A 23,408-nucleotide genomic window follows, 5' to 3' on the forward strand; every position below is an offset into this window, starting at 1 on the left:
GAGCTGGCAGAGCTCCACCTGAAGATGATGATGACGACGAGGGCATAGACCATTATGAAGAAGCAGCAGAGACATGGCATGGTACCATGGCGAACACTATATGGGAAGACTATCAAGCAGCAACAGTTAGACGACGAGTTCGATAACACAGTTTACTTGCTATTATATATATTTTCGTAACCATATCGAAAGCCAAAACTGGATAATCGTCGTGAACTAGTTCCTAATCTAAAAGTACTGGTGTTAAATCAACCATGGGCGGGTTTATTACATATTATGACACTGATATTGGCTCGCTCCACATTGTCAGAGCTTATCGTTGTAAAGGATGGTAAACCAGTAGCTGTTATGCCCTTCCTGTTAAGCAGTCTAGAAAACAGCCGCCAGTCACTCACTAAACTAGAAATGAAAGGATGCAATATACTAGATGAGCCAGATGCTCTGGGCTCGTTTGAAGATCATCATCGTCATCATCCCCAGCTGGGCAATACCCATCAAAGACAGCGACACTCATCACACCAGTTTGCGCATGCACCCTCGCCTTCCTCCCAGACGGAGGAGCCTTTACGGCAAAACGAGGCAACATCATTCCGTGCTAATGGCCACAACTCGCAGATGCCTTCTGCGGACGGTGGGAGTACGTCTTAGATCCGTTCACTTTTTTAAGCTCAGTAGGCAATGGAGCAATAACACTTGACGTCGTCTTGCTGGGAAAGACACTGCATGCGGAGGAGCGGATGGTCACTGAATGGTTCGGTTTGCATCCATAGCTGGGACCGTTCTTGAGCCCAGATTCCTTGTAGCTAAAGCCTGATATTAACGAAAACAGGATGTGAGTTGATTGACAGCAACTACAAAAAAGAGTATCAAAGCAAGCTGGAATCACGAAAACATGACTTACTTTTGATTTTGTGCGGAGAGCGATGTTACTTCCCGTTTTATAAATGACAGTAGATTTAGCTAACCTTTGGCGACACACCTTGTGCAAAAGCTCCAGTAGGACTTTTGTTGGTGCGGCGAGTGTATCCAAATCAAGTCTGATGTCTAATGAGGGCACTTAAAGAGAGGAATAGGGCAAAAGCAATGGAGAAATATCCTTTCGGCGCGCATTCTTACCAAGATGGCGCACCAGAACTACCTGAAACGAAACAAGATCAAGCAGTGTTCCTGCCTCGTCTGGCGATAACTTCTACCAACTTTCAACAATAGCTACATTTCTTCTGTACATTTGTACAATGCAAGAGGTACCAAATATAACAACCACACATTCTCAGTAAATTTTACAACATTTCACACATTTACCCCTCTGACTTTTAACCACGTTTAACACCAGACTTTAACAATCTCCACCCATGAGGCCATATTCCCATGGACCACACGTGGAATGCTTCTGACTCTATAATATCGGCATAATGGTCGACGTCTGCTATGTACTTCAATACAGCCTTCTCATGACACGATCATCTCGAGAGCATATGTCAGATCGACGAAGCATATCCAAGATGTTGTCATTGTGCAAGTCACGGGGTATGATTTCGTTCAACACCATAGGGTAGAGTTCGGGCAAGTTGTAATAATCAGGCGCACCCAGTATTTCGAGACCAAGTTTTGCGTTTACTACATCGTTGGCATCGTCTTCTTTGACATTGTTGGAATGGAGGGATTCTTTATCATCATCCATACCGCTATCGTTCCCTGATTGAGGCATGTCGTCATCATCGTTGCTATTATAGGGTCTATGTATTGATTGTCGATATAAACGAGGTTTTCAGTGAAGTTTTCAGCTTAGCGGAGGGCGGCCTCCTCTGGAACTCTGGAACCAAAATCTTCTGTGATCTCGGAATTTTCGGATTCATCATCGGTTTCGTCTTCAGATTTATACTCATACTCATAAGAGCCATCGGGGCATCCACTCCCAGTCACTCTCATAATAGAGATCTTTCAAGTCTTGGGAATACTCAATATTGGCTGCTATTCCTTTCAAACCCCTCTCTCCATAGATAAAGCCCAATACAGCCTTCATACAGTCAGCACTCTATTCGACCTTGGATGCGTTTACGAGAGTGGCTCGGCGTCAATTGTTATGAGTACCAGATCGTAGTACTCTCCATAGATAAAGCCCAATACAGCCTTCATACAGTCAGCACTCTATTCGACCTTGGATGCGTTTACGAGAGTGGCTCGGCGTCAATTGTTATGAGTACCAGATCGTAGTACGATATTTTGAAAGACGAGTGATGCATTTCTCAAGATCAAGCTATGAGCTGGAATGGTCTCTACCATTCCGTAATCTTTGACGGTTTCAACAGGCTTCTTAGCAATTTTTCCCAAATTGCTGAGTTCTTGCTTGTCTGCGATCGCTGAGTTTGAGGCAAGGACCACTGTGAATGGCATATCATGAGGTCCGAATATAGGAGATTGGGAATGATGCGATGAGAAGGGTTGCTTGGCACAAAAGCTGATGCGAAGTTGATGAACCACGAACATGACGTTTCCTTTCATCCAGGAGAGAGAACGCCTCAATCCTCCATGTAGTAGAAGCCGACTGTTCAATAGATGCTCCTTTTCCTTTAGCATTCTATTTGAAATATGGTGATTTAGAAAAACAATGTTTGGAAATCTGCAGTAAGCTTCATCAATCGATGATATAGCGTACGGATCAAGACGATTTCTTGGTATATATGGTGCTTGTGAAGCGCATGAAAGGGTCTCACCGAGCTCTCTATTCTCTGAGCGAAGAAACTCTCAGAGTCTTGATTTTTTGGCAAACATGAATATGATGTTGAAGAAGACGAGTAAATAGACCAGTATCGCGTATTGTCCCGTAAACTGCTGTTGATTTGAGACGCGCTTACAATACGAACCTCAGGAAGAACTACCAGAAAGCTTCGAAGATCAACGTCTATGTCACTGCAGACCGAACTAAAGCAAATCCACTACTCCCATGCTGATTTAAGCCGAAACATGATGTGCTGTGATCTTCCAGTAGAAATGTAATATAACAGTTCGTATTATGAAGATTGGAAACTCGAAATAGTTCTAGGACATGCTGCTACCATGACTATATCTATGGCAGGGCTTTAAACTTGACTAATAGCGGCATGTACGGCATCATATGTTGGCCACCCAATAGTTCTCTTAACGATACCCAACAGAGACTTGGTAGGGATTAGAGTCACCAACCAATAAACAAGAGATGACCCTCCACCAGACCATACTATTTTCACGATTGTAAAAAAATTAAGTTCCGTCTTTGAGCGATTCAAACGAATTTGCTTTTTAAATTCATTGTTACCATTAGCAGGAGCTGCACTCTTGAGAACCTTTGGCATAGCGTCAGCAACAAACTCATCAGTTGGAGTACGATTGATTGGTGTTCGCGTGTTTCCCTTCTTGAAGAATGCGACCATAGCTGGTAGTTTAGCATACAGAGATGTAGCTGGTAGTTCGACGGCAGGCTCTGCTTTGGCTGAAAATTCCGATACGACACCGCCTTCGTTTAAAGTGTTAGAAAGCGTAACTGCGGAATGTGGAAGCGTACACGTACCTGGTGAAAGAAGCACCACATCAATTCCCAGAGGCTCCATTTCCATTTTCATGCCGTAAGTCAATGCAGACACTGCAAACTTGGTTGATGAATACCAGATTGAAAGTATCGCTGGTGCATGGCCTCCGACACTGCCGACGTTAACGATTCTGCTTCCCTTCTTCATGTGGGGAGCTACAGCTTGCGTTACAGCCAATATTGAAACGACATTGGTTTCATATAGTACTCTAGCTTTGGCCAAATCCAGATCGAGAACAGGTCCTCGTGGAGCGGGCATACCAGCTGTATAGTAAAACGAGAGTAAAAGGGTGAGAATAGAATATTTGAACTAAACAAATCTTCATGTAAAGAGGCATGTACCAAACAACGACACAGTATACCGAACATCAACAGATTCATAAGAGTGCTTTGATCAAGCGGGGGTCCAAAAGATTGTCAGGCTTACCATTGTTGATCAAGAGATCGACGATGCCTCCAGGGCATTGAGATACAATAGCTGATACCGCCGTCTTGATGCTGACAGCATCATTAACGTCCAATTGGATCTTGACGACGTTCGGATGAGTAAGGCCAGACATTCTCTCAGTATTCCTTGCAGTAGCAAAGACTTTGTAGTCGTGTTTCAGGAGCCATTCACAAATTGAAAAGCCGATACCGCCATTAGACCTGGATTCGGTGTGTGGTGAGCAACGAGATCACTTTTGTTCAAGGCAGACGCGAGATGCAAATAGCAAGCGATGCAAGCAACTTACGAGCCGGTAACGATTGCTGTCTTCATCTTTAGAGCTAGTAGTATGAATTGGAGTGCTAAGATTGTGAAGAAAATTACGTGGTCTTGCTCTCTTCGTATCTTGCATCGTGGAACCTTTTCGCCGACTTTTCTTTTCCATTGCATCCGCAAGTCACTTTGGTCATCTCCCCACGTGCAAGAGAATAATAGCGAGATCCAAGCTATTGGCTATTGTCGCGTTCAGTCAGCCTCCTCGTCTCAACGCAAACCCCCAAATCTAACACATTTTTCGCAGCAGACCTTTCTCGCTCCTAAGGTTGAAGCTTGAGGCAAATATCAACAGTAACACGCGTAAATACGCGCGGTTAACATGCGTAAATACGCGATCAGAATCGCCTTAAGTTCTATTTCGTTCACTTGTTTCGACAAAAGGCTCTTACTGCTCGTATTAGTCCAAACATTTGTGAAAAACTAAAAAAAATGGCGAAACGATCAAGAATCGTGCAGTTCGATCTGCCCGACACTCCGTACGATAGCTCGGCCTTGGGCTCTTCATATCCACCGCAACAGCCATTCTCCTATCATTCATCATCAAATCCAACATCCCCGGTTTTTGTTCCGAGGTTTTTTCGTCGTTCCAAAGATCCTTTTGATTTTGATTTCTATAGCAAGCACATCATTAACTCGATTTCTTCGCATCGAAATCTAGGAATGAAGCAGCCCCTATCGGTCATAAAGCTCGTATACCGAAAAGGACAACAAAACTCAATGAAAAACTGATTACATTGCCTGTCGAATCTCCTGGTGTAGAAGCACCTGAACAGCAACCTATAGAAGATGCAAGAACGGATTTCGAACGTATGGGTCATGAAGATCGGGAAGTCGCTCTACTACCACGAGTGACGGGTTACTGTACTTGTGAAGGGTACAACCTAGAAGCCTTGTCGGCGTGGATCAAGTCTCGCCATAACAAGAGCACTACCAAATACGATGAAGCTTTGTACATAAAGTACACACAACCTTTTCCATTGTCGCCGATTGCTGATGTTGTGCCTTCAAAGAGGTGCGTGTATCGGTTGGTTTTCTTGCTCGTAACTCATGCATTGACACTCATTCCCATATTCTAGCAAACGAACGAGGAAATCATCATGGGGTCCTGACCAGAATGGTGAAGAAGCGGACGAGAGAGCTCCACTCTTGCCTACTACTCATCGACGAGCATCATACAGTTTTGAAGGTGGACTGAATCAATTGTCCAACGAGATTGTAGAATCTATCGTGGAGACTGTAGGTGTATTTGATGATCAAGAGGTTTTTGTCTTTGATTATGGAGTGGTCGTGTTTTGGAACTTCAGGTATCTTCCTTTTTTGTTTAGCGTCGTTTTTATACTTGAATTATCGATGCAGTTTCATGTCATAACTGCGTATTTGCTTTGATAGTCAGAACAACGAGGCCAAATATTTGAGGGAAATATCCAGGTTTGCTGTACAGTTACTACCAGCAGGTACGACTTCACCGCTTGACGACAACCTCTTTTTAGCTTACAGGGTTCTCACTATAGATGAAATGGAAGTGGAAAGCTTTCACTTTACTGTCAACGCCTTGGCTGACCAGGCTAGAATCTTCAACGATATGTTGACGCTCATCAACAGCAATCCCATGATCAAGCTATCCATTTCACATGCCATTGGCCAATCTTGTAAACTGGCTGTCTTTGAATCCAATGTTGGGAAAATGATTGCGTCTACGCAGCATCTGCCTCTACAAATGGCTCAGTAAGCCAAAAAATGGGATTTATTACACATGTCAAATCTTGACTGACCTTATCTCGAATAAACTAATAGGTATGGAGACTTGAAGATATCCAGAGAGGAAGTCGTCAAGATGGTAGGATCTCTCTTCAAGCTACGGATGAATGTGAATTTGATATCCAATGTGCTAGGTAACATAGAACCACTTTTTTGCCGACGTCCACGTCATCCAACCACAAACATCTAATCCAATATCGGTATCAATCCAGATCAACCAGAGTACCTCTGGTCTGCGCCAAACTTCACGCCCCTCTACAACTCAATCCGCAAGTATCTAGAAATCAGCCAAAGAGCACGCCTACTCAACTCTCGAACTGAAATCATTGGTGACTTGATGGACATGTTGGGTGAACATATAAATCGTTCAGCTATGAGTTCTATTACTGTTATCATCATTGTGCTGATTCTTATTGCTATCTTCGTTGCCTTTTTCGAGATTGTTGCAAAATGGTCGCGGCTCAAAAGGGATCATTGATGATTTCAAAGAGTGGAATAAACGGTGCGGTATTTTTATGAGTGTATCTCATATGTTTCTTTGCATTATATCGTCTTTGGCCAATGAAATATACCAGTCATTATCAGTACGATCTAGATCTGTATACGCGGATAGTTTCAACGAGCTTATACAAAGTTTCAGCGATCTTATACACAGCTACACAGCGACGCAAAATCTCTTTTATTGGCCATCTTTAGCATTCTGGTAAGAACGACTGGCCTGACGGGCCATCTGCTTGGCGGTGCACTCAAGGGGATTTCAGCACTTCTAGACCTCAGACTTCAAGTACCAGGATACCACCATAATCAAATAAATACATAACATAAGAAGTGTTCCTGAAACGGTGAGTTCTATGTTCTATTTCTCTACTTTGGCGGAAGAACTACCCACTTTGTAGAGAATTGCTTCGTAACGTGTTTTCTCTTCAGATCAACATTACAACTCCCTCGTCAATTCTGTGTTATTCATCTACGCTTGGTGTAACTGCCGATTGGACCAACATTAAGCGTAGTAATGGTCAAATCGTCGTAAAAAACAATGGTGGTAACTCCTTATACGCAGTAAGTCGTATGAGACATTAGTTTCCAGCGTCTGTTTTTGGTTGTCCAACGTATGTAATCCCCTGTGCCATAGACACAAATGCAACGACTACCCAACAGCAGGTGCTGATTTTCATTCGGAGCAGAATATGTTCCTAGCAGTCCTAACCGTCCGAATTAGAAAATCAGCTTGATGTTTTCCAAAAGATGTTCTTTGGGTCACAGCATTGCACAGCACTGACCAGATACGCTATTACTACCATCTCTACTGCAAAAATATTAGTTCCCTAATTGTGGTTTGGCGACTGAGCCTCGGAAGTCAAGTAGCCTTGGTTGCTGGTTGCTGACATCGTAATGACTTTCAAAGTATGTGATTTTACAGATCTCAGAACAGCATTTGATGTGCCATCTTGTGCTTTGAGCAGAAGCAGACCTTATTCTCGTCGTCTGGTGTCGAGCTTTGGGCAGTTGCGTCTTTTCTCTTTTGACAAAGCATTACTACAGCATATTATCAAGCCTTTCAACCAAATGCTGGGTACTATGCAATAGTACAGTATTTTCGGAATCTTTTGGAGAGTCTCGGGCTTCTTGCCACAAATGTCTGACTTTTGAATCAAAATATATGTGGTGGCGATCACTGGTTACATCCAAATTCACAGGAGACCTTGCCAGAGAAAAAGCAGTGTTGACTGTTGTTGGCCTAATGTCCTCACAGTAGTGTCGCTTTTGAATTTGTTTATTACCTTGTGCCAATCGATAAGAAATTAACGCTTTTTTTGAAGATCATTGAAACGAGCTATGTCCAAGATTGAATCTGGCATAAAGTTAGGTATCAAAAATGATAAGCAAGTCAATATTGCCTCGAGATCTTGTGCCTCTTTTGATGATAGTGTGACTTTACGCATGCAATAGAAAACTGTAGAGAGGTGTGCTCTTCAATACAGAACTACGCCGATTAAATGACTTCTGTTGAAACTTTCCACAATTACTCCTTTCGTATGCTATTAAATCTTTCCAGCTTGACCAACCAAAGACTTGCTACTCTCGGTTGGTGTTACTAATTTCACTTCACCATCAAGTAAAACCGAAGATACCACCACATGCTTGACATGTTGTCTGCGACGTGTCACTAAAACAAATGCCATAGCCAAGATAGCCAATACACTAACAGCACCGCCTACACTTCCAGCAATTACTGCAATCTTGTTGGAATTATTAGTAGTAGATGCAATGGTGGCCTTCAGTCCAATCGGAGGCACCATGGTTTCAGGGACACCATCACTTGCCGAGACACTGCGTTTTAATAATACCTTACTATTTTCTGCGGCGACGGGATATGTCAGGCCAAGAACAATGCTTAGGGTAAAAGTCTGGATATTGGAAGCGGAACCAGCGACACTAGCCGAGTTGATCAAATTAGGAGGAGACACTCCTAAGAAAGAATGATAGTTTGAATGAGGTCAACTGCAGCAGTATTTGAACGTTGCATTTTTACCTTCAGTCAACTTGAAAGACAGTGCCCAGGGAAGGAGTCCTGATCCTGCCGTTCCTGTAAAGCTAATACCAGCGGAGGTATAGTGGCTGAACGTTTGATCTGTCACGGATCCTCCGATGACCTTGCTAGCGGAGCCCAAGGCAACACTAGAGACAGCGATTGGAGAATTGATGTATCCGTTGATAGTGTAGACACCTCCCGATTGAAGACTGCTGTCACTCTATGTAAAGAAGGCTAAGCTGTCAATAACAGATTACAAGAAGCAACGGATCTGCGGTTCATGCAACTTACTGCATATGCAGAATTACCACCATTGTTTGTAACAACGATTTTTCCACCACTATCCTTAATGTTGGTCCAATCGGCAGTGACGCCAACCGTAGATGATGAACACAGATTTGACGAAGGAGCTGTAATATTGATCTGAAGAGACATGGAAGAGGAAAACGTCAAAAGCTGATTCCTTACACGAAAGTAGACAATTCCTTCCAGGAAAAAGGAGAAACTCACTGTCACAGGAACATTAGAAGCAGTACACCCTTGAACATCAGTACAGCCCGCAACCAAGGTGACTTGATATATACCCGCTGCATCAACAGCCCCACCATGCCCATCATCCCCACACAAGTTTGTTATAGCTGAAGCCAGCGTGATGCTCCAAGATGATTCGGTAATGACTGCAGCGGCTCCAGGTCCTGTTGGGCTCGAACCAGTAAATGCTGGATCTAATAGATTGATTGCGACAGGAGGAGTGGCAGTTGAAGTGATCTTTAGAGGATTGGTTGATGCATATGTTATAGAGTTGTAAGGGAATATGGTAGCAAACTGTAACGAGAGTACAAATTTTCCAGTGTGGCCCGATGCATCCGTTCGAGTTATCACTAACACTGATGAAATAGTGGTGTTGTCTATAACAGCGCTATTACCAACGTTTGCTGATATTCCGACAGGGGTGATTGCAATTGCTTGGGGTGAGTTGATTACGACTTCAACAGGATTGGCATAAGTGTCACCAGTTCCCGCCTGCCAAGTGTCAGTGTTAGAAATTATTTCTTCTAAGTGAAACAAGTTCAATGTTGCATTCACCTGTGCACTTCTCCACAAAATATTAAAGAACAACGAGTTTGAGACACTGGTTCCCACGGTAGCGTGCTGTAAACTACAGCCTGTATGATTGAGTGCGTTTGGAGTGGACAGCAAAATAGAGGTGAGGTCGATACGGTAAACATCCACTTGACAACCGTTTTGCAAGGTTGTCGTGGTCATTGTCCATCCAGCAACACCATCTCCACTTTTATAATTGTAGCATACTTCGGACAAGAATGCTGTTCCGGCACTAACACTATACTGAATTGCAAGAAGAAGGTGGTTGCTAGAGTCAATCTGACCAGGAGAACTTGTTGCTGTCAAGATCTCAAAGGTCAATGGGTCTACAAACAAAGGCGAGGCAGGGCAGTCTGGAACTACAAATTCAAAATGAAATTCTTTTAGCGTTCACCTCGCAGTGAACAGTATAATGCAGTTTAAACTTTACTTCGAGAAAGTTTGCGGATGGCGTTGTTAAAAGTGTCTGCTACATAGACATTTCCAGTAGTGTCGACCGCGACACCACAAGGCAGCAAAAAAGGAAAGTCATCAGCGAGGGAAGTTACAACTCCAGATGTCGATATCATTTTGATGGCGTTGTTATTAGTATCAGCTACATAGATATTTCCAGCATGGTCAGCAGCGACACCATAAGGATTCCAAAATCCGCCAGTGACGGTTGTTATCATTCCAGATGTCCATATTTTCTCGATGGAACCGTTGATCTGGTCTGCTACATAGACATTCCCATCAGTATCACTAGCGATGCCTCCGACGGTCAACCCAAATTGACCGAGAGTAGTTACAGCTCCAGATGCGGATATCTTTTTGATAGCGTAGGGGTCAGTATCTGTTACATATACATTTCCATTAGTGTCAATAGCGACACCATGAGGGTCAGAACCACCAATAACGAGAAGGGTTGAGACAGTCCCAGATGTCGATATATTCTTGATGGCATGGTTATTAGTATCGGCTACATAGATATTTCCAGCAGCGTCAACAGCGACACCATGAGGGTAACTAAATTCACCAACGTTGAGGGTTGTTACTACTCCAGACTTTGATATTTTTTTTATGGCACTGTTGACGGTGTCTGCTACCTAGACATTCCCAGCAGTGTCAACAGCGACACCATAAGGAGTATTAAATCCAACACTGCTGATAGTTGTCACAGTATAGGTAATCCCCTCTGCGATAGACGCAAATGCCACTAGTACCGAACAGAGTAAGCTACGAATAATCATTCTCAGCTAAATGCGTTCCTAACAATCCTAAGTAACAATCCTAAGAGTAGGATTGTCATGTTAAAGAATCAGCAATGTCACCCACAATTTGTTTCATAGAAATGCACCAAGCAAAAGCACAGCACTTACCAGAAATAGAATTCTTATGATCTCTATGTAAAGTACTGCAGAATGTCTCTGTAAAACGTAATTTTATGCTAACCAGCCTGGGGAATTACCTAGGTTACCACATGTTGCGCACCATGAGCCTAAAAGCACGCACAAACAAATTGTTCTCTTGTATCTGTTTAATGGTGGTTGACGACCATGACAGTAGCTGTATTGGTGCTCGCTCTACTAGTTCTCTTATTGCATGGTTAGTGTGGAGCATCACATTCGTCAAACAAACTGCACATTTGTGTTTGGATTTCCTTGGCAACAAAGAAGATTCAACATGCAAGGAACATTACGCGTTAACCCAGCTTTTTGTTACAACAGGAACGCAAATAATCTGATGTATTGCACCAGCCTTTGTTGACCTCACCACATATCGACCACTACCACCATCACAATCACAATCACCAGCTACGATTTCTGAGGGAAATTATCTACATCTTGTCATTGCGTATGTTCCTTCATTAGGCTCTGCAGGTCTCGTAGAAGCCTCCCCAACCACACGCCTAGCATGTTTCGATTATGCCCCTGAAGCAGGATACGGGACATGAATCAAACGAAAAAGTGGAACAATTAGACGAGAACGATCCACATTTTTCTGCCTCGTCATCACTGAAGCTAAGTAATACAACCTCATCAGAGCGTTCAACTTCCTCGACAGACAGTACCCAACACACTTTCCACGCACATCCTCTCGAAGATGAAGAAGGACAAGTGCCAACCCCATCAATATCATCATCTAGACACTACTCAGCAAGCTTCCGCCGAACCAAAATATCAAATCGCACTATGATGACCTTAGATGACGAAGCTGCTGCATTCCCTAAGGCCGTTCGTAAAGACTGGCTCGGTATCGATGTGAACGCCCTCGACTTTGACAAAGATGGTCCAATCCTTCACAAAGGGAACTTACCGTTTCGCATCGAAACAATACAAAATCACGTCTATCTGGTAGTAAGCAAGAACCGTGCGACAAATCTGGGCAATATGGTCGAAAAGATACTTGACAGTGGTTAATCGTACAGTTGTGTTGCCGATAAGAATGGATTTACAGTGGGTCAGCTTGATGATGCTGTATTGTCTGCTTCTGAGTCACCCGCCATCCGACATCAGGCATACGCACTGGTATACCGCTTTTCTCTGCCAACAGCTGCCGATTCTGTTTGGGTCGGGACTACAAGCATCGGGATATGTTGCCCAGCGACTCCAGATACAAAAACCCTCCACGCATGATACAGTTAAAATTGTATCTTGGAGTACCCAAAGACATGTCAACAAAAGACGAAAGAACCGTCTTTGAAGATGCCAAGAAAGAACTGCAAGAAAAGTTTCTATACAAGAGATTTCTCATCACCGCTAAAACCAGGATATGGCGTTTGGCCAGTTCAGCACCAATCATTTGGCTCGGTGGCATCGATGGAGATTGGTCTATCGCACTGACTTGGCTTGGTTTCTGGAAGCGGCAGGACTCGTTGAGGGGCAGTCAAAGTATGTCAAAAACGATTTGGCCTTTCAGAAATTGCTACAGATTGTAAGCAAAAGTGAATTTCTTAAAAATCTACGATTACGACGAGAGTTGTCACCACTCTTTGGTTGGTTGACAGTTATCACCACTCTTTCATAAAAAGCGGGCTTGGTAAAATGCCTCTTGTAGTCGCCAATGTAACAACCATCTGTGGGGCGACTAGACTTGAAATTATACGCGTAACCATGTTTCCATTAGTCTCTCAACCCTCTTACTGCAATTGTTTTCTGTCAGTTTGCTTGCGGTCTGCAGAAAGCTTCTGACCGAGGTATCTGCACATTGGTCAGTCAATATATAGCTACTGGAATTCACTACGTTCATGAGAACAAGTACACGAGTGATTCCGAACAGGATCAAGAAAACGGGTTGGCGAGTCTACTGACGTACAAAACGCGTGTTCCAGCTCTGATACGCACTGATGCACTTCCAAAAACCTAAAAACGTGATTTCAAATCTCCAGCACAGAATATCCTTCGAGAGAAGAAGCTCTAAACGACAATGACACAACGTTCAGCGATAGTCACTGGCAGGTAACGTTGTCATTCTTTTCTTTCCGCATCACCTGTATAAATTCCACCAAACCCACCAAATCTTAAACTAACTGAAAAATCCACCTCCACAGTTCTAACGGTGGTATAGGCGCCAGCATCTGCCAGTATCTTGCCAATGAAGGCTACATCGTTTACGCTACGGCGCGTAATGTTGAGAAGATGAGCAAGCTTACTCATCCCAACATTGTCAAGGTGCAGCTAGAGGTAAACGATGCAAAGAGTATTGCTGCTGCAATCAAGACCATTACTGCTAAATCGCCTGTGATTGATGTTTTGGTTAATAATGGTGAGTGTTTGGTGCTGGTTGTTTGTGTTTGGTTTTGGGTATTGGGGATTTTGTGTTGGTGTGAACTCTGAATATTATCCTGAACTCTGAATATCATCTCGTCTGAATGTTATCTCATGAGCGTATTTCTTTTGCTGGTGTAGCTGGTATTCCAGGTATGAAACTTGCACAATCTTGCTATGATGGTTGATCACGAAGAATGATCTGGCATGAAAATTTCCACAACCTTGGTATGACGGTCGATCATGACATATGACCTTGTTAGCTCCCCGTGGACCTCTTATGGACATGGATTTACAAAAGGCCAAGCTCGTATTTGACACGAACTATTTCTCAGTTCTTGCAATAACCCAAGCTTGTGCCCGGTAAGTTTGATGCTAATCCTAAGCAAATCTTCGAACTCATATGCTCCAAATATAGGCACATGAAGAAGGGAAGCAAGGTCATCAACATCGGATCCATAGCCGGCTACTTCACCCTTCCTTTGGGCGGAATCTACTCTAGCTCAAAGAGTGCATTGCACTCTTTAACTTATGGTCTGCGATTGGAGTTGGAACCGTTAGGGATCGATGTAGTTCTTATTGCTCCGGGTGTGTGCTAGTTTCATCTCAGAGCTCAGTTATAGTCTTCTTACAATCTCAATGTACAAACAGGTGCAGTACAGTCAGAGATTGGCACCAAAGCAGAACCATACAATCTGCCTGCAAACTCTTTATATGCCAAACTACCATTCTTTGCAAAGTGGTTTGCAAATACTAATATGTCGCCAACGGCAAGTGTTAAAGCTGAGGATACCGATACGTTTGTTAAGATGGCTATGAGGAAGGCTTTGGCTGTTCCGTCTCCTGTTTCTGGTGAGATCGCTTTGAGATTTGTTGAGGCCGGCTCAGTCTGATCAAACTAATTGGTATTGTTTTTAGTTGTTGGTGGTGGTGGTAGTTCGATTGCTTGGTGGTTGACATGTCTACCAGTAACATTTGTCTTGTTTTGTGCACGCCAAGTACACAAATGGCCTACATACAAGCAGGTGCATGCCGCCTAAACGAGGTTGTCATCCGAGACCTCTTAGAGATTGAGGGAAACTCTTAGCAAGGAGCAAAACCAAATGTTGTTAACAGGAAGGGAATCAGATGATTGTACAATAAGATGCAAATTATATTTTCACTCTTGTGGTGAATCATGTATCACAAATGACTTATGATTGTTGCGTTCGTGACATATCTATTGTGTTATGCTAATGGTTTCTTACTTCTCTCAAACATTACAAGGCCATTCGCATCACACGATGCATGTCCATATGCCTTGATCTCATCGACGAGATTACGAGCCTGCTGTTTATCTTGCCGTAGTCCAATACTAAAGCTATCCATATGCGGACACGAAGCTACTATGTGTTGAATCAAGTCTATACTATAAAAGTTGGGCTTTTCGAGATGGAGGTGTTTGAGAGACTTGGTCTCTGTGACGAGGTTTATAAAGTCGGTTTCGGTTACTACAGACTGGTCTACGGGTGAGAATTCCAGTTCCAGTCGTTTGAGTGATGGGAGAGCTGAGAGTGTTTGGAGTCCATGAGCATTTAATGCGCTTCCAACAATCCCTAGATATGTTATACGGTGCTGGTATCTCACGATCTGTCCTATATGTGCTGGTGTGAGCGGCTGTACACCACGATACGACAGTTCTCGTAACTGATCTGGAGCCTTAGCGAGACACGATACCAACTCATCGTTCGACACCCCCATTATAGCATTCAAATGCAGATTTCGTATCTTTTTGCCCTTTTCAAGCACATGTGCTAGCACCCCAGCATCCATATAAAAGAAAGCGACATCTAGTCTGACGAGGTTTTTACAATTCGTGATTAAGTTCCGTAGTGATGGTGTTGGATTATATGAATTCCAGACTTGGAGAGCTTCAAGACCTGGTATGGACGATGCAAGAGCGTCAAAGGGGAATGGGGATGGTGATGAGGAGCCGATTGTTGCGTCTGGGAAGCCAAAGAAGAGGCCTATGGAAGCTAGGTTTGGGAAGAATGGTGCTATACTGTTTATGAGGTTCATGTTGATTTCTAGATCTGTTGGATCGTAGTCGCCCTACGTTAACACAAGGTTGGTTTAGTTATACAGTCTTCAACCAAGTAGAGACAGAGATTCAACCACAAAGGCAAAATCAATGATTTTACCGCTACACGTTCGGCTATCACGACGATTCCCCAACAAAGATTCGACCACATCGACAAATTAAAACAGGACTAGATGAAGTCTTTCAAACACGCACCATAGTAGGATTGAATTCATAAAGTGACATTTCCTTGACATAGGATCCATAAGGAAACGTGGCTTTGCCTCCTTTCTTCAAGCAACGCGTCAGAGCATTGATCTGTCTCTTGCCTCGTAATGCGACGTGATGCCACAACGACTTGATGGTTGAGGCGGCAAATGACTTGTTGATTAATATCATTGAATACACGTCCGAAGACGGTAATTCATTTGCGATACGTTTTAGAGCTGCTTCTGGTAGCGACATGTTCATTCTTTGTCCACCTTTTTGAAACACACACACAACTTGTGAGCGAAATATAAAGAAGAAGAGAGTTCCAAGATGGCCACAGTGAAGACTCCGGCTTCGATAAGATACTCTATAGGATCTGCTCAAGGCACTTATGGTCGACTGGTATTCACTTCCAAAGCGAGTCTAAGGTAATTTTCATAATATTTGGGTTTGTTGGTTGATGCAGATGCTGACTGCTCATGACCAGTTCAGAACCGTTCAGAAGTACAATCATTATCTTTACATGTATATCTAACTGATCTCATATAGAACTCACGGCTTCGATACTCCAGAATGTCTGTTTGGACGGTAATTATTCAAAGACAAAACATTTGAAATTCTGATGTTGATTTAATTACAACCCCTTGTACAGAGAAGAGTGCTGCGATGTGAGAATCTGCAAGCCTGAAGTATCAAGAAAGCACTGTCGAATTACTTTTGAACATGATGGCAAGGTAAAATGAACTTCTTCACATGTGCTGCTGTTTGCCACCTTATCGTTTCAGAACTAGTGTATGTATACAATGGATGCTGATATCTATTCTGTTGACAACTAGGCCTATATTGAAAACATTAGCAAGAATGCATGGACCGAAGTCAACAACCGCTTCATCGGAACCATGGTTGGAACTGAAGAAAGCCATACTTACGTCAACACACGTACCCTACTACACCACGGCGACGAAATCAAGATATGTGGTCGCCCGTTCCGCTTCGAATACCCAATCTCCAAGGTGTGTAAACCATGACCTCTTTGCTTTTCTTGCTAGTTTGACTCTTGAACAAGTGCAAAAAGAAGTAACTTGCCTACTTTCTATTAGGATACCGTCTTGCAACCCTCCACTACAAATATCGCTATACCAATATCGGAAGGTATCAAGTCTTCTGCTCATCGAAGACGATCTAAATCAGTAGATCCGGCTGAAAAAGCAGCTCGTAAAACCAATCCACGTCGATCAAATTCGGTAGGCCCCACCACTCGACGTTCTTCCATCAAACCCGCATCATCATCAAAAGCCGATATAAGCATGGACAGCACTGCCAGTCTCTTCGCAAATAGTCAAACTGCAGCAGATGCTTTGACGATCATGGACGAAGATCAACCCGATGCTCTAAATGATCTAAGTACAGATTGCTTGGTGTTGGTTGATGGGGTGGTATGTGAAGGATTAGATCCAGCTGATCAGAATATGCAAGTTGATGAACAAGTGTTGCAGATTCTAAACGAGTCTGAAACATTGGACGATATGCTTGAGTCCTTGACTGGTATACCGGATGATCAACAAACACAGCCGGGATTGATGAATGCTGGCTCTGGTAATGCGTCTAGTGATCTCGCTCCAGCTGCTGAAAAGTCATTAAAAGATGGTGAAATGGAAGTTGATCCTTCTAACTCGCAGTCAGTCTATGAATCAATATATCCTAGTCTAGATATAGAAGAATCTGTTGAAGCCAAACAAGTTGAGCCCGTCGCTGGTACTTCGCTTGATTATAGTGCTGGTACCACAACGCCCATCAAATCAAGACGATCTAGCTTCTTCACCCGAAAGACTGAACAGAAACCCAGTGCTCGATACATGCAAGAGACTCTAGCAAGTGCATCACGAGCTGCTGCAGTCGCTGATGAAGCTATTAGTAAAGGTCATGCTACTCCACGTCGTAAATCCATGGCTCCAAACACTCGTCAACAAAGCACCAATCGTTTACGAATCAGTAGTATTTCCGCTACTCCTGTCTTCTCTAGTCGAATACCTGCTCCTCATGGCGCAGCATTCCGTACTCCAGCGACCGCTAGTAAAACTCCTTTAAGTAAAGCTGGAACGGTTGTAAGCAAGTTGATTGAAAGCCAATTGGACTTGTTCCAAGGTACGGCTCTGCCGCGACCTTTGGACTTGACCAACGAAGCAATAGTACAGGATGACAATATGACAGCAGGTGGTGAACAAACGGCCCTTGGGGAAGAAACGATTGCTACCACGAATATTACTACGACTACTACTACTACGACTACAGCTGTAGAGACCACAGTAATCGCCGATAGTCTAGTAAAGAATAGAAGCCCAGCTGCTCAAGTGGACGCCGAGGAATCAACCATCGACTACCTTGTAACAAGTGGAGAGCCCGTCGTAGCTGGGCGACTATACCCCACGTTTGACGATACCGCTTTCGCACCTGCTGCTGAGACTCTAGATGAATCTGCAGCAACAGAAGAAGCGAAATCTGTAGAAATGGAAGAAGGTGAAGTTCCACTTGTCAGTAGTGGTGGTCCACCTCCTAGCACTATCCCAGAAATGACTCCAGGAGCTCTACGTCGTAAAACTGGGGTTACATTTGCTCCTCCGGTGCGTCCTCATACTTTTGCAGATCTTTTCCCCCTTTTACCAAGGTACTGACAGTTCTTCCTCGTTAGGTATCTCCTGAAATAATTGATGCGTCACATCCACCAGACTCACCTGTAGTACGTGGTCGTCGAGTAAACACTCCTTCTCGATCTTCTCTTGGTATCTCTATATTGAGATCCTCGGCCAAGAAACGATATTCTGAAGGTGCTGCATTATCTGAAGATGCCATCCTATTCTCAGGAATGGAACCAACACCACCAATACGAGCTACAGCAAGTCAAGACGTGCCGTCTATAAACAGAGATATGATGTTGGATGGTGTACGAGAAATGCTCCAAACTCCTCGACGAATGAGTGAACCACTCTTCGCTGGAGTAAAAGAAGTCTTAAAGACTCCCAATGATGCACCCGAAGTAGATTTTACTGGGTTGAGAGAAATGGTCAAGACTCCACGAGAATCTGGTGACGTAAATCTAGTAGGAATTAGAGAAATGGTCAGGACCCCTGCAGGTGCTTCTGTTGAGCCCAACCTGACTGGAATCAAGGAAATGCTTACTACTCCATCAAAGCTTGTCGATGATGAATCAAATCTCGCTGGAATTGATGTGTTGATGAAGACTCCGAAAGTACTGGAAACCACTCGTGTAACTCGATCTAGTACTCCTAAAGTCACTGGTACTCCCAAGGCCACAGCAGCAGTGGAATCTCCTGCTCCATTGGAAGTCAATATGGTAGAATCCATCGCAACCAGTACACCTATAAAGAGTGCTCCTTCATCTAGCAAAAGATCGGTCACCAAGTTTGCAGCACGTAGTACTACTCCTCGCTCTGTATCCAAGGGGAAGGTTGCAGTCGAGGATATTATTGCAGCGCCCGTCACGAATGGCGTTGCCATGGACTTGGACGAAGCTCGACCAGAAGAAACTCGCGCAGAAGACCACGAAGTCGAGAATCGTAGTAGTCAATCCAAGTCAGAGAGTACCGGCGGTAGTCAACCCAAGCAGCAATTGGTTGTTGGTGCTTCTGAAGAAGAAGACAATGTCGATATCTCTATGGACGTTAACGGGCCTAGTAGCACCCCACCACCTGCTCAACCAAAGGCTGCTAATAAACGACACACGAATCTGGTTGGAGTTAGAGAGATGCTCAGCACTCCATCTTCAACACCGTCAGCAGAGCCTGACTATTCTGGACTCAAACAACTCGTAAAGACCCCTAAAACTGTCAGTAGTAATTTAGGTGGTGTTGGTGATATGTTTAGATCTCCCGAACCTAGTCGTGCAAAAGTAGGAATAGTAGATATTCACGCTGGAGAATTATTAGAAGAAAACGATGAAGCAGACAACGTTGCTCCAGACGCTACCAATGTTGAAGCTGCTACGACAAAGGTTGCTAGTCAAAGCACTCCTAGTCAAAGGACCCCAAACAATGGTGCAACTTCCGTAAAACTATCATCAACAAGGCAGACTCCACGTCGTACAACTCCTAAAGTAGAAGAAGAAGAAGTAGACGAGTTGGAGGATGATATTCAAGTTGCTGGCACTATTGGAGCTATTGAAGCTGATGGAGTTGAAAAAGCTGATGAAATTGAAGCTGATGAAATTCAAGCTGATGTTGAAGTCGAAGTGGCTCCTACAAAGGTCGCTAGTCGCAGGACTCCTAGTCAAAGGACTCCAAAAGCATCATCAACAAGACAGACACCTCGAGGCAATACTCCTCGAGCAGAAGCTGGATTCTTTAGTCCTAAAGGAAAAAAATCCAGTGTACGTAAATCTGTCGCTTCGTCATCAGCCTCTAAAGGTACTCCAGTAGCACCTGCTGCCGAAGATATGTTCGTCAAAGCAACAGTAACGCCATTCGTAAATGATGATAAAGCAAACCCATTCATGGATGATAAAGTATATACTACATCTAGACCATCTATCATACGTAAATCCATTGCTACAACGTCAGCCGCCAAAGGTACTCCGGTAGCTGTTGAATCAGCCAAATCAGCAGCAACACCTCTCGTTAATTACGATCAAGTAGCTAGTCCAGCTGTCAGTGCCAAAGTAGCAACTCCATCTGGACAACTAAGTTTGCGCAAATCTAAAGCTTCGTCATCTGCTGTCAAGGTTGCTCCGGTAGCAACTGCTGCTGAGGTATCAGTCAAGGTAGCAGTAACACCGCTCCTAGATGATAAAGCAGCTACTGCATCTATGAGTGCCAAGAAATCAACAGCTCTGTTTGTGAACGACGACAAAGCAAATCCCTTCGTGGATGATAAATTAGCAACTCCACACCCAAGCAGCAAAGTCGTAGCTCCACCTGTGAGTGCCAAGACAGTAACACACTCTGCAAGTGCTCAAGTAGCAACACCATCCGAGAACGCCAAGCCCGCTACTCCAGTCGCAAAGGATGATATAGGAATGAATCATACGGCTACTCCATTGGCAAGTGCTGAAGTAGCACCTCCATCTGTGGGTGCTAAGGCAGTAACTACATCTGTGCGTGCTAAGAAATCAGCAACTCCTAAAGTGGTTGATGCACCCAAGGTTGTTGATGAGATTGTGGTAGTTGCGGGAACTAGTAGTGCCGATGCTGAGCCAGTTGAGAAGTTTATCGTTCCAGAACCTCAACCTGTCGAAAAAGAGAAGGCAGACATTGAAGACAGTACTGCCAAATCCAATGTAGAAGAAGACCCAGAAGAAGGCAAGGATGTAGTAAGGCCCACCCAAACAACTCGCCGTCGAGCTGCTCCTGCAGCTGCTAGAAAGAAGACACCAGCAGCCCCAAGGTTACGGGCCAAGGCAAAAGTCACGGATGAGAATGAAGTCAAGGATGTCATTGAGAAGCCTTCCTCGTCTTCAGAGTCGGTATCTATAGCTGAGGTTGCAGGTGAAGAACCTGTAAAGAAGCCACGAAAGAAGGCAGCTGCAATCTCAAAGGCTGCCAAAGGCAAATCGAAGGCTATTGAAATTTATGACGACGATGAAGTCGACCCTACACCTGAACAGCCAACCGAGTCTACAATAAGAGATAAAGGAGACGACGTCAAAGAAGCTGTAAAAGCAGCTAAAAAGACAACCAGGTCTACTCGTAGTCGTAAGGTTGATGAAGACATAGTGGAAGTCACTACCGAAGCAGCCGAGACTCTTCCAAAAACTCGTAAGCGTCGTGCAGAATATACAGCTCAACCCACAACGGCTCCCGAAGTGGTCGAAATGGCTCCTCCGCCTAGATCCAAGAGAGCAAACCGCAACAAACCAGCAACAGCATTGGAATCTGAAAATGTTATTATCCAACCACCACCAGCGGCAGCAAAAGCCCAACGTGGAGTAAAGGCTCAACCACTTGAAACCATTATTGAAGCAACAGCCGCTCCAAAAGCCAAACCTGCAGTAAAAGCTCAACCACTTGAACCCATTATTGAAGTACCAGTCGCTGCCAACAACACCAGCAAGCGTACATCAGCCAGTAAAAAACGAGGAGCAGCCGCTGTTGTTGAAACTGAAGAGATAGAAATACCAGTTGCTAAGAAGACTCGTCGAACAGCTGCTAGTAAGAAGGTCGTTGCAGAAGAAGTAGAAGAAGAAGGAGACGAAGCACCTGTACCAGAGCCGCCAGGTCGTCGTGCTACTCGTCGTGGTGCCAAAGCAAAAAACGAACCAATAGTAATGGCACCTGTTGAAGTAGAAGCTGTCCCTAAACGTACGCTACGAACTAGAGCTAAAGTAGCCAAGTAAGGTTTGGTGGTGGTGTTACAGTGAATCTCAGGAAGCTTGTGGGGGCGTATGTTTATAAAAAGAAATTGAAGGAGAGGGAAAAAGTTTTGAACATGCTGTATATTGATATTGTAGTTTGAAGAAGACCAAAGAAGGCGTCGTGCTTGTATTTTCTTTACCATAACAGAGGACTATTCGTGTGTGAGATGGAACTGTGTTTTGCTTTGTGAAACTTGAACTTTATTTTAATGTTGAGGATGTGTCATGGCATCTTACGTCTGAACCTATTAACGTTCTCGATTTCGCATTCTGATATAGATTGCGCCTTTGGATGCTTACACGGGATGAGGGGAATGTATCTTCATCAGCCTAAAAGGTTGTTCTGCTCCTGGATGCGGGGAAATAAGCTTGATAAACGAAGCATGCAAACTTGAAACTTCAATGAATCAAAAGTTTTGCTTACTTCAGGGAGGTCAGAACGCGTAATTGAGCAGCCCGAAAACCTACAAAGGATTCGAATATTGAGAACAGCGTTGGAGTCCATTCATTACTACTTCCCTACACTTATTGCAATTCCGCCTTCCACTTCCCAAAACCGCCTTCCAAAACTGAGCAGCAAGTGCAAACATCCAACATAGGACTCTTACCTGCATGTGTAGGAGCCACTCGTCAATGAGCTTATAACAAACGGCATAATTTTCCATCCTTGCACGAAAAGACCTTGTAGGAGTCCCTTTCTCTCATGCCATCCCGCCGCCTTCACAGTATGTGAATGCATCTCGTTGTTTGGGGGAGGTCTAGAAGGTAGTGCGCGGTGTCTTAATGGCTTACAAGACCAAGATACACTAGGTATCGAGTGTCCTTGAGCACTATCCCGACATTGTTTTGCGTTGTCTATCTCGAGGGAAGGAAGTAGAGCTACTACGTCTCTTTTGTCGACATGCAAGTGTTGTTGTCGAGGAGGATTTGAGCAATAAAGAGGCAGCTTAAAGATATGGAATAGTGAAAAATTGAGTTTGTGAATATGGTACTTGCTGCTGTGTGCATACCTTCCAGACATTGCCTGCTTCTAATTGGAATATGTGTGCAAACATAGAGCGAGCGAGTGAGGAAGGTGGCATTACACCGTTTGAGGCGCGTAGAAAGTGAATACTACTCTACTGGTTTTCATATTGAGAATAGAAAATACGACTTCAAGTGACGGATATTAACATAGCGAAGCCTTGTTAACAGACACAAGTGGTAAGTGATTTCATTACTATGCAGTCAGCAGATAACAAAATGTATCATATCAACTGGTGGTTGGTCGTAATTTAAGATCTTGCTGAAAGGGTTCAAACCTTCA

The 23,408-nt window shown here is 43.9% G+C and overlaps 2 protein-coding genes across 2 annotated transcripts; one reads left to right on the forward strand and one right to left on the reverse strand.

Moving 5' to 3' along the window:
• Positions 1-4,757: 4,757 nt before the first annotated feature.
• On the forward strand, positions 4,758-6,564 carry SmJEL517_g03006 (uncharacterized protein; the record flags this gene model as incomplete). Its single annotated transcript, XM_031168934.1, has 7 exons — positions 4,758-4,900; positions 4,987-5,340; positions 5,405-5,632; positions 5,718-5,782; positions 5,840-6,053; positions 6,123-6,220; positions 6,299-6,564. 7 exons carry the CDS (start codon positions 4,758-4,760, stop codon positions 6,562-6,564), a joined length of 1,368 nt encoding a protein of 455 aa, XP_031025128.1.
• An 8,132-nt stretch (positions 6,565-14,696) lies between these two features.
• SmJEL517_g03007 (uncharacterized protein) lies at positions 14,697-15,999 on the reverse strand (the record flags this gene model as incomplete). Its single annotated transcript, XM_031168935.1, has 2 exons — positions 14,697-15,560; positions 15,745-15,999. The coding sequence occupies 2 exons, from the start codon at positions 15,997-15,999 to the stop codon at positions 14,697-14,699; spliced, it is 1,119 nt and encodes a 372-aa protein (XP_031025129.1).
• Between the last annotated feature and the right edge of the window lie 7,409 nt (positions 16,000-23,408).

The sequence above is a fragment of the Synchytrium microbalum genome (assembly GCF_006535985.1).
Source record: "Synchytrium microbalum strain JEL517 chromosome Unknown SmJEL517_scf0014, whole genome shotgun sequence".
Classification (NCBI taxonomy): domain Eukaryota; kingdom Fungi; phylum Chytridiomycota; class Chytridiomycetes; order Synchytriales; family Synchytriaceae; genus Synchytrium; species Synchytrium microbalum.